This window comes from Haliotis asinina, chromosome 5 (genome assembly GCF_037392515.1).
Source record: "Haliotis asinina isolate JCU_RB_2024 chromosome 5, JCU_Hal_asi_v2, whole genome shotgun sequence".
In the NCBI taxonomy this organism is placed as follows: domain Eukaryota; kingdom Metazoa; phylum Mollusca; class Gastropoda; order Lepetellida; family Haliotidae; genus Haliotis; species Haliotis asinina.
In genome coordinates, this window is record NC_090284.1 from 38,668,413 (window position 1) to 38,680,865 (window position 12,453).

A 12,453-nucleotide genomic window follows, 5' to 3' on the forward strand; every position below is an offset into this window, starting at 1 on the left:
GGCTTGTGTGATGTACTATATTTTGCAGATTAACCATGCTTACCTCTTTCCTCCAGGCTCCCCTGCATCCCCAAGTGCCCCCACTTTGGAGGAGAGAGAAAAATCTGTCATCCTTGCTTGGGTTAATGGGGCTGAAGGCAACACGCCTATATATGGATACATGATTCAGGCCAAAGCAGACGGTTGGTACTGATTGCAAGATGGATGTACCTATGATGGATTACCTCTACATGTTTAAACTGCAAGACATTGAAGCAGTTATGTTCATGACCATGGTGCATAGTGTACTAAATTAGATTAAGTATGTTCGATACAAATGCAAATGCTAGTATTTTGAAAAGTAATGTGGTTAATTGTGGGACAGGACTTAATTGCTCTAACTGATAGTGTGGACAAGAAGGTAAGGTATATATAGGGTTGTCTATGATCCTTTTTTCTGTCCACACACAGACACAGATACATGAATGTCTGTGCCCTTGTAATATCTGACATTACTCAATATCTGACCTATGGCTTAATAAGAAAACCCCAAGCTTGTTTATAGCAGTATATATATTTATGATCTTGTTTGAAGGTAATGAGAAGTACCGTACAATCATGCAGAAGAACTCCAGAGAACCTACCGCCTTAGTGAGCTTCCAGAACCTCACCCCCAACACCGAATACACATTCCGTGTCATCGCAATCAACTCCAATGGAATAAGCCCCCCAAGTGCACCTTCTGCCCTAAGGCGTACCCCTGGCCCAGGTAAGTCAAAGGACCTGTTTGATTTTGCTGAGATGAGTACACTTTGCTGTTCTCCCTGTGGGAATTCCAAGGTTAAATAGTTCCCCATTTCAGTATATATGTCCCATTTGGGTAATTAAAGGACAGGATAGTTTCGTGTATTCTTTATGCGTCCTGTCTGATGAGTATTGCTGTGAACTGCTGTTGTGATTGTCCAGGGTCAGATAACTGCCATATGTTTAAACAACATTTAATATTTCTGTCAATATTCATTTGTAGAGGGGGCGGTGGGGTTTGCTAGTGGTTAAAACGCTCGCTTCATCATGCCAGAGACCCAGGTTTGATTCCCCACATCGGTACAATGTGTGAAATCCATTTCTGGTGATATTGCTGGAATATTGCTAAAAGTGGCATAAAACCACACATCATTTGTGGAGTTTCAGTTGTTATTTAACTGACATTGATTCAGATTTCATATCAACATTCAAGGTAAAGCTAAACACCAAAGTAAGAAAGCGTACATTGATGCAGATTTTGTACCTGATGTCTGTCGGTACCATTTTGGTTTAACATCTTTGGAAGCATCGCATTATACTGATATCTGTTTATGTTAATGAAATATTACTTAACTCACTCAGTTTTGTTACAGTATACAGCTGACAGAAACCTTTGTTCCCAATTTGTGTCATTCATCAGTTTATCCCACACTCACATTCCACATACCCATTCAGCAACTGATTTTGAGAATTTGTTTCATTTCCAGCTCAGAGTTGTGAGTTTTTCTACCAGTATTAGCAACTCTTCTTTCTTTTTCCATCCTTTTTCTGTGATTCTGTTTGGTATTGATGTGTGTGTATGCATATTAGTGATGAAAGAAGGATTTCTTCACTGTGGAACTGTAACTCATGCATTACTTCAAGGTAGAAACAGTAGGTTGGCTCCAAGACCTTGTTAAAATGTCTTCAGTGCTTTAGATGTTTGGCTTGCATGTTGTTGTGATGCAGATCCTTGTGAAAGTAATACAGCTAAAACTCTAAGTAAGGTATTTTATACATGGTTCCCTGGGACCATCCAGGACACCTTCCCAGTACACCTTGCTTGTCTTCCTGTGGCCATTCTGAACAGAATAGATCACTGCTTGGTGCACATGTATAGCTCTAATATAGCTGTTTGGGCATTAAAATTACTTATAGGTTATCATAGGAGGTGATATTTTGAGATAAGTTTACATGTGTTATGTAATGTTCAAGAGGTGACCTTGCACTGAGAAAACCTTCCATCCCTCCTGCACAGTGTGAGAATACCTTAGTTTCTGCATGGTTCTGTCATAATTGAGTTTGGATGTAAAACGTTTCAGTGTCTATCAGTATTCTAGAAAAAAAGTAAGGTTAACAGTCTGTTTAATTGAATAACTGCTATGAATATCTCTTTTGGAAAAAAATTGAAAATTGATAATTTTATACTCACTTCTTCCAGGCACACTGAATTCAGTTGTATAGTGTATTTTTAAAAACCTGCATGTATGTAGTCTTTTAATATTTAATGTAAAGATTACATGATACACAGCTTTTTCATTGGATGAGAGGTCAGGCATTTGACCTATCGTGTCAGACATTTTGAAGTCTTGCCTTTGATGTAAATGTATTACAGTGCACTCTGGACCTTCTGATTTAGTTCCCAATGCACTATCGCCTGTGTTTATGGTACTGTATTAATTTATATCTAAGAACAAATTATTTTCTGGTAGAGAAAGATGATTCTACATATGCTCATGTACATGTCCTTTTTGATCATTTAAGTCTGCATTACAGATAGTTGTTGTATAAGTGTCAATGTAAACAAACACATGTACTCAATGGCACTAAATATCCGTTGAGGTGTGTACCTTCATAGTGTGAGGGACATCAATTTCACAAATTCATACAGAAATGCCCCCCCTTAATGGAGGTTCACAAAGTGAAAGGCAAATGAATGAATGAATGAATGAATGAATGAATTTGCAAACCAGTTGATAATATATGTATGCCTGCTGACTTATATACGCTCATAACATTCCTAAATGCATAAAGAAAAGCTGCTGTAACACGACTAAAGATTTGCATGGAAGCATCATAGTCCACTGACATTAGATTACCAGTCATTATGGGCTGTTTCTGGGTGGGATGGGGCTTGACATTCAAGGCCAGAACCAGATAATCTGACTGAATGACAACTAGTTAGGATTACATGTGACAGGCAGTTACATAAAATTTGTATACGATTGTCTGTCATATAAGTTTGTTTAATTGAAACTTAACTTAGACTGGCACTGGTAAATGAATCTTTTGTTTTGGTATCATTGTTTTAAGCAATGAAGAATGCATGGCTTGAAGTTGTAACTTCAAGGTAGAATTGTAGTCTCTATGTTCAAAAATTTTGAAGAGTTCATTTGAGAGTAGATTCCTTACCATCATTTTCACTGCACTTCTGTAATGTAAACCACTATATCATTGGCTCCTCTTCATATAGAAAATACAAGTCATTAATGACAAAACATGTATCTGGAGCTGCGGTCATAATGATATGATTTGCTTGACATAATGTTGCACAAGATGTATGCAGTATTATTATGTGTGCGTCTAATATAGTTTGCACGATCTCTTTCTTTTCATGCACATTTGTTGGTTAGGTAGCTCTTGCACACCCTCTGTCATAGCTGTAGAAGTCTGATGTGATGAGACACTTAAGTGATTTGGTTCACTTTGAAATATTTAAACAAAGTTGGAAATAAAATTTTGTGATAGTTATTTGAAGCCCTTTTTAATCAGATAAACTATCACTACATTATTTTCTCTTTTGAATGACAGGACACCAACACAAATGCTATAAGAAAACATGTCTTGTTCCACAGTAAACCATGATATATGTATGCACACCTTTGCTGTGTTTGTGTGACAGCTGTAATTAACTATTGTACCTAATCCATGCCATAAAACAGGCTGTACATGGACTAACGTTGTCTAATGACCATGACTTGATGCTGTTTGTTCCCAGCTGTAGCAGCAGTAGGCAAACCCTTCCACTCCGAGTGGTGGTTCCTGGTCATCATTGCCCTCACTGGGGTCATTGTCATCCTCATCATCATCTCCCTGCTTTGCCTCATCGGACGGAGGAAGAACACCAAAGGTATAGAAGATTGCATAGGGATACAAATCTGTTTAGATCTTGACATGATTCTGTCTTTTTTCAGGGCTGTTTTTAAGTGATCCGTTCACATAATTTTACTGCTAGTTTATGTCGTTGACATTCTGTTTCGGTCTGTACATTGTTATTTTCTGGTGTAGACAATTAGTTTACTTCTATTACATTGACATCCTCTTTCGTTTATAGACCTGTGAAGGTCTGGGTTAGAATAGGCCTTCAGCAAGCCTCTAAAATGGTCGGATGAGTATAGTGGTATATATTTTCTTTGCGTGATAGATTCTAATCCTAGTTTTCTTATGTGTATAATGTATATCTGATTAGAAATATACCAGAAATACTTTAGTCACATATCCATCAGACTTTTGATGGTAATGTTACAACATGTCTGACCTGTCTCCAGACAAGATGAAGCGCTCTGCTACCTCAACCACTGTGATGTCCGAGCCAGCAGAGCCTGAAGATGGAGGCTTCCCCTCCATGGAACTAGCTCAGTCACGGCGCAGCATGCACCTCAGAAATGGCTCTGCAAAGAATATCTATGCAAGGTGAGAGTGAAGACCTGATGTCCATAGCTGCCACTTGATAATTTTGACGGTGAAATATTGACATTTAAACAGGTATACCTCCTTGGAAGATAATTTGCATTCACATGTGACAGAGTTGTGCCCCTTCTTAGCTGTGCCATAATCTGTGCAGGCATCGAATCATGTTCGCCCTGGAAATGTTCCTAGGTTTGTCCCTGAGCTTTGGTTTTTAACCAAGGTTGGAATTATCTAACTTTTTTCCCAATTATTAAAGGTCACATGCAACGTAAAAAACAACTTTGCAGATTCTGGTACCTTTCGGTATGCACTTACCGAAACAAATCATAAAAAATGCCAATTCAACCTATAAAAATGAAAAAAAACGCGATGAAAAAAAAGCCCGCGAAATCTGAGTTCAAACGTTTCACTAAATTCCCCCCAGCGCTGGGGGAAAAACTGGTTTCAGCTGCTGTGCTGCGCTGCGTCCATAACGCATGCGCAGTGAATAGGTTCGCGGAGCTTGAAACAGTATTCATGCCCAGCGTCTGAGGTTGTGAGCAGTAGTCAAATCTTGGTAGTGTACACAAACAAGTAATTAATCTACTCGTTACGTAAAACAACTTGTTGATTGTGGTAAGCAGTCTCTGTCACTGAGAAAGCTCAGTGTCTGGTTTATTCACATCTATATGTCTGTCTGCCTGTCTGCTAAAGACAACATGCAATACACAGCTTCAATCATTGACCACGTGCAATTTAAACTTAACACCTATCAGATTATACGACATAAAGAAAATAAGTTGATTTAAGACTCGTGCACCCGGGTCCCGTGTCTGCCACATTATGTAATTAGGCACGTGTGATACACATGACATGTTTTTGTCTGTGGGTTGCAAACAAACTACATTCATTTTTTTCGGATGACTGGATCTGACGGAAACTGGTGCAAACTTTGTCAGTTTCAAGTCCTGTTTTGTACTTGAACGAATGACAGATTCCAGCAACGCAGTAGGTTACCATCTCTACTGACATGATTTTTGATTGGATCGAGCGCTAATTCAGAGAACATGTATTTTCCAAACCCAACATCTCTGTATACTTTCTTCATAGATAACGACTTCTTTTCGTGTATATGATTTTGTTTGACAACAGTATATGAATCCATACTGAAACGACGCATCAAGTACACAAAAAGAAGTTATTATCCATAAAGAATCTTACTTTCTTGTGACTGGCTATACTTCTAAAATGCCCATCAAACAGATCATCTTTCTGTACACACAATGAACCCTCAGCATATCAGCAAATGAACCAGCCAATCGGAAGCCGTCGTTACACTTGAATGCATATCCACCAGCTATGACTGGGTTCGGTCTCCCGAGGGCTTCGTTTCGGGAGAAGTAAGCCCAAGTACAAAATATTGCACTTTTGAACCGCGATTGTACGCTTATAATTGTGTTTGTTTTTTTAAAAGCAGCAATGTATATTATATGTCATGAATAAGTGATAAATGTGTTTTAATTATGTTTGATTTTTTGGTTGCATGTGACCTTTAAGCTGACACACTGGGATATTCCTGAAATACACTCGCATACAAAAGAAACGTCCCCAAAATAAAAAATATTATAATTGTGATCATAATACATGTCTTAATGCCGGAGATGGTCACATGCGTTACTAGAAATGTTCCTGTCTTTTGGAACTTTTTATGCTGCAATGTGTGTGTTGGCATGTGCCCGAAAAATGAGTCAACCATAGTCTGTTCTTAGCTGGTATAATTTATGATCAGTTCTCAGACTATAGTCATTCCTCAACTGCTATAACTTATGGTTAATTCTCAGCTGGTATAAACCATGGTCAATTCTCAGCTGGTATAAACTATGGTCAATTCTCAACTGGTATAAATTACGGTCAGTTCTCAGCTGGTATAAACCATGGTCAGTTCTCAGCTGATATAACCTATGGTCAATTCTCAGCTGTTATAAACTAAAGTCAATCCAAGAACCACTCTGGATGATATTGCACTGAGGTCCAACTGTTCCAGATCTCCTCCACGGCCTAGCCCTGCCAGTGTGACATACTCTGATGATGATGCAGTTGCCAAGGCTCCTCTTCCAGATGATGATTGCAGCAGCATCACAGAAAAGCCATCTGACTTTGACGATTCTGATGAAGTGAGTATTTTGTTACCTAGATTTAGATAGGGATTCTGTTTCTGAAGACATGACACATTACTTGAAAGTAGCACTGACACAAATAAATTACAGTAAGTACTTTTTATAATTTAGAACTCATTACTATTTTCCTGGTGACTGCAGTTTTGAAGTTTTGGAAAATGTGAATTTGCAGGCTGTCTGTTGGGTTTATTCTTTTGGTGGGTAAAAAGGAGTCAATTGTAGACATTATTCTGTAGTTTTGAAATGATAAAATCTGTGTTCCCTTTCAAGCCATCGGATGATGACAGTGAATTTGATGACAGTGAGAAGAGTCCATCTTCTCCCCCTCCTCCGCCCTTTGCTGGTGCCCATTACATCAACAATGATGTGCGGCAGTCCTGGAAATACCCTACCAATTCCAATGCATATGCATATACTGACAGTGAAGCAGAGAGCAGCCATTATGGCATCAGTTTACAAGGTGGACATGTTCTCAGAGACAGAGACCTACTCAGCAATCGTGCTGGGTCTCGTGCTCCTGTCACAGGATTCTCCTCATTCGTATGACGAAAACATATCTAATCAAACACTTGTGTACATATGTAGATGTGTGCTTCACAAAGCCAAATGATGAAAGCCAGTCCTAAATAATGTGCTGAGGAGCCATGCTACTGAGAAGGTGTTGTTAATGTTCATCAGTCTGTGTTTGTGCTATGGCTGTCAAGTACACACTTCAGTGGATTGATGAAGTTTTCAGTCATGTGTGGTTGTGTCACAAGATATGACAGTTGTTTAGGAGAACATAGTGAACAAGAAGTCATTAGAATTGATTCTCTAGGAATTGAATCCTTCTAGCAAATGGCAAAAAATGATCAAAAGTGAATGAGTTTTTATTTATATATGAGACCATGGTGCTCTTGATGAAGACAGAATAGAAGAGGACTGAACACTTGTAAACATTGTCAAGAGATTCTGAGACATCACAAATGACTCTTTAAAAAAATGCAAGAAGATCTCAGAAGATACATGGACACTGTTTTGAGGAAGATGTAAGATAGCTAAGAAAAAACATGGACACAATGAAGAAGGTGAAGAATAGACCATGTTTTAGATAGCAGACCAAACTGCAACGTAGTAAACAAGTATGTGTGAATATGACCTCAGATCTTTGTGTAGGGACAAAATCTGACACTGTAGACATCACAATCCTACTGCATTTGTTTGAGTATATGTTGTGTGCCATGTGGATACTTACTCTCACAAATGTATGCAAATCCATTCAAGATAAAGGAACCATCTGTGCCTCCTGTAAATATCTAGCCATTGTGTATACCCATTCAGTGGATATCATCATTCAGACCAATTCATGGCGCAAGTGTAGGACCATGGAAGTTGCCAGGAAACAGTTTCTGGGCGATGTGTTGCTAGGATACAGCATATGATGTGTGTGTCCTGAACAGTCATACATGCATGTTCCCAGGACTATGACTACATGACATCTAATTCATTCATTTGTAAATAACCATTGAGTCACTCATCAAGGTTGTGATTTTACTTTTTTCATACCATTGTTGCTTTTACTTATGCATATTGCACATAGAACAGCGGTTGCCATAGGTTTAAGGCAATGGCAGTTTGATTAAGATTGCTAATTTTAGAATACCAATGTTAAACATTTTAGATCTCACAACATTCATAAGATTTGTATCAAGTCAGCCTGTGATACTATGAGAGAATGAAGCAAGTGTCTCAGTGCAGGTGGAGGAGAGGTTATTCTTGGGTATCCCATTGTGTGAATTTGAATATCAGAATATTACCCTCAAAGATGATCCTCATGTAAGCCAGATATTTGTATTAAGTGATGTATAATGTAGTTTTACATGTCTGCAAGATGAAATTAATCTGTAATCATTATGAGATTTAATTCTAATGGAACTTATCTATGATTAGTTAGGGATACCCAGAAATGACCCTGCAGTAGCAATATTTCTCTGAGTAGTCTCCCTTTGACCTACATGCTATCAGGGTCCAATTCTAGTTAGATAAGACTGATATGGTGTTTTGCTCAAATATAACCACAGATACACCTATAGTGGTACATACAGTGAGAATAGTTATGGTATTGCATTAACTCATGCGTTCCTTGATTGTTCTTGATTTGCAGTTCACAGGGGTTGTTGGTTCATTTCCCAATGTGAAATGGTCGTTGTTACCTCACTGAGATTAAACATTCATTGGAAAATGTTTCCCTGAACACGTTTAGTGTGACCTGTTGCCAGAAACCTGTGATTGGGGGTTTGAATCATAGGTCTCTGATTGTTACTCAGTTTGTCAGAAACTTAATGCTAAGTGTCTGAGACATTCATCACTTAAGGTGTTCCTCCACAATTAATTGGACACACCGTGATACAAACAAGTAGGTGGCATTAAACCCATTTAATTAGGAAACTTTTAAGTTATGATATGGAGAATTGTGTATAGGATTATTGTTAACAGTTGTTTAAAGTTAGTTTGAAAGACGTATCATGTTATTTCCGTCATTAAAACCTCTACAAAATGATCCAATAAGTTAAATAGTAATGATTTAACCAGTAATCAGTCAACAATTCTTTTAAGTGATCATCTTCAGTTAATGTGTACACCAAGCAATAAATACAGGCCTTAGTTCTCTGTGATGCCAAATGTTTTTGACACGCAAGAATGATGTTCAGTATTGAAAGATTGCTAAATGTTATCATTTTTAAGATGCAGTTTATTCAGAAAAGAGAAGTGAACAATTTTTAACAATTGCCTACCAAGACTATTATGGATACATTTTAATTCACATTGCTAAGGAATAGTTATAGTGAGTATGTTTTTCCTTCTCACTGTTCATATCCATCCATCTTGCTTGAACAGCAAGTTATTACAATTATTTAATTTTCTCATGACTTTGTTTTATTTGTGATAATGTATGTTGTGTCATTGATTTATTGACAGTTGCAGAGACATGATAGAAACTGTAATATTTTTATGCTCCATGCGAAGCAATATTTTTACAATAAATAAACCCTGTACATAAGACAGTAGGTGTGGATGGTCAGATAGTGTGATGTGATTGACATGATAACAGTTATCATGAGTTGCTGTGTGGTTGCACAGTGGTTAGGGTGCTTGTCAAACAGAACGATCAGGTTTCATTCCTGGTGTCAGATGCGTACTTGACAAATTAGATGAAATGAATAGACTTGTATCAGTTGAAGTCAGTCATGAAATATGAACTTGAGTGAATGACATGCTCAACTGAGCATGTTTTAGATATATTTATCTGGTGTTTTTCTATTTCTCTTCTTTCTATTAGAATTTCGTAATTGATGTCTTTCTCAAATGTAAATGTACCTTTAATGATCCTTATCATTATATTGTCTTTTTCTCCTTCAAATGAAGATGCTTGTTAACAGTCTGGTATGGTTCCGATGTGTTACAGAACTAAAATGGCAGATATATTGTATATGTGTAAAATGTTCCCAACTCATCTTTTCATGTTTCTGTTTACCTGAAACAGTTTTGATGCAGCATTACCTTTAACTCACTCAGCATTTCCAAGATATGGTTGTGCACAAGGAACTCTTCATATAGCATTGATACTGTACACTTTTATGTTTTGGAAACACTTTTTATATTTGGGCCATACCTTAAAAAAAGTTAGTGAATATGTTTTATCTTATTAACTTTTAGTAATATGTAATTAATAAAGACCTTTTGACTGGTTCTTTATGCCTATTCTAGGACATACTTATGTTTGTATCAGCATGGCTACATGGCATTTTTCTTATCCAGTATATTTCTTAAACAGATTTTAATTGTATGATATTTTGTAAACGTGCACACCATACTTAAACAATAATCCATGATGTGTGATATACTTCTATGAGATGGTGTATTGTTAAATGCTACTTTCTCATATAAAAAGCAATGCAGTAAAATGAAATTTGGTAATGCCAAATACCCATAGCCATTTATGTATTGTAATAGTGAAAATGTCTTCATAAATATGTCATTAGCAAGTAATTACATGTTCCTAATTAGTGCAATATGATGATCACTGTACAACTGTCCATTCGAGTCTGTTTCAAGAAAAGTTTCAAATATGATTCCACAAAACAAATCAGCATTCCATTCCCAGGGCAAAGCTTCCTTTGAAATACAACAGCCTAGGAGTATTAATATAGAGTAGTCAGAACATTGTAGGGATTGGAGGCAGATATGTTTTCATTGAGAATATCATTTTTTTTTGTCTAGAATAACCCATAGTAGTGTTTTGTTTGCATTACCTTTTGTATGTAATATTGAAAACTGGTGGTTGTGAAAAATGTGCTTGAGAGAATGGAACAATGCATGAGCTGTTTTTCATATAAATAAATAAAAGATCAATACACTGTCATGTTCCTTCTTATTACGTAATTGTCTGTGGTACACTGTGTCCATGTATACTATGGAAGGAATCAACATTTGGTATCACAGCCTCAAATGTTACTATTGACGATTTGCTGTGGTACACTGTGTCCATGTATACTATGGAAGGAATCAACATATGATATCACAGCCTCAAATGTTACTATTGACGACTGGCTGTGGTACACTATGTCCATGTTTACCATTAAAGGAGCATGTGAGTGAGTTAGGAATGAGTTTTATGCTGCTCTCAGCACTATTTCAACCATATGACGGCGGTCTGTAAATAATTGATTGACAATCCAACGATCATCATCATGATCCTGGATGTACGCAGTTAGCATAGGATGACAGAGTCGGACCATCTGATTCCGTCAGTCGCTTCTTACGACAAGCATGCTTACTGAAGATCAATCCTAAAGCGGATCTTCACGTGTCCGTCATTGAACTAATCTGCTTATGGTATCACAACCTCAAACATTCCTGACGAAGGCACAAGGTTCAGCCTGCCATGAAAGCAGATATCACATTGTCAAACGTTAACGTTCCTGATTAACGTTACAGCGGTGCTCACCATATGGTGGCATAAGGTCAAACCTTATTGCCAATTAAACAGATCGACTGTGTAACCCATTCGTCAAAGGCATCACAATCCCCAGCGCCAATTTCAACACTTGATGGACCAGAAATGTGGGGTCGTAGCTTTCAATTCCGGTTCCGTCTGATATTTAGCCTTGTCATACTCTTGGGTTCAGCCGAAGTCGTAAATATCGGCATCAGTTCTCGCTTTCCCCTTGCATCAAGCAGTCTTGAAATGCTATTCACAGCAGGGGTAAATCAAAGTCACTCACTGAAATAGGTCCGTCCGGATGAAGGGCGTAATCCAATTACATTTTTCAATTGAGGCCTGTCAAGTATGCTGTTAAAACGTCTCTACTCTGAACATCTTGAAGGTTTTCTATTAATTATCTGGTCCAGATTCGATTATTTACAGCCGTTTGAATATTACTTGGTGCCGCTTTAAACAACAAACAGACAATGACATGCCAGTTGAACGAATGAAATCATGCTGATGGGAGCTCGGATTGGGGGAACATGTCAGAACGGGCACGATTGACTCGACGCACAGTCATTCATAGTCAGCTCAGCTCGACTGAAGTAGAATGTCTTGAGCTAGATATAGTAAGAGAGATAATTACTCTGAAACAGTCTCGTTTCCACGTTGGAAACTAGTGCCAATGTAAAGACCCGCAGTGGAAAAAGAACTCGTAGCATCTGTAATATTTTACTGTATCCTGGATTCTACGTTATATACATTATAAAAGTGCCAAGAATGAGTGAATTTAGTTTTCCGCCGCTTTTAGTTATGTTCCATCAATATCTCGACGGGGAAAACAAGAAGTGGGCTTCACACATTGTGCCTATGTGGCGG

The 12,453-nt window shown here is 37.8% G+C and overlaps 1 protein-coding gene across 3 annotated transcripts in view; it reads left to right on the top strand.

The window, feature by feature from the left end:
* The window catches only part of LOC137284386 (protein sidekick-1-like), a 62,756-nt gene extending 51,751 nt beyond the window's left edge, over positions 1–11,005 (top strand). For 2 of the 3 annotated variants that reach the window (XM_067816169.1, XM_067816170.1), the window contains exons 29-34: positions 57–182; positions 575–748; positions 3,761–3,892; positions 4,311–4,455; positions 6,476–6,605; positions 6,879–11,005. In XM_067816169.1, the coding sequence (XP_067672270.1) occupies positions 57–182; positions 575–748; positions 3,761–3,892; positions 4,311–4,455; positions 6,476–6,605; positions 6,879–7,154 (983 nt within the window). In that variant the 3' untranslated portion in view covers positions 7,155–11,005. Of the gene's footprint in view, positions 1–56; positions 183–574; positions 749–1,490; positions 1,611–3,760; positions 3,893–4,310; positions 4,456–6,475; positions 6,606–6,878 lie in introns of those variants that run through there. The other variant, XM_067816171.1, reaches the window with a different exon arrangement.
* The last annotated feature ends 1,448 nt before the right edge of the window (positions 11,006–12,453 follow it).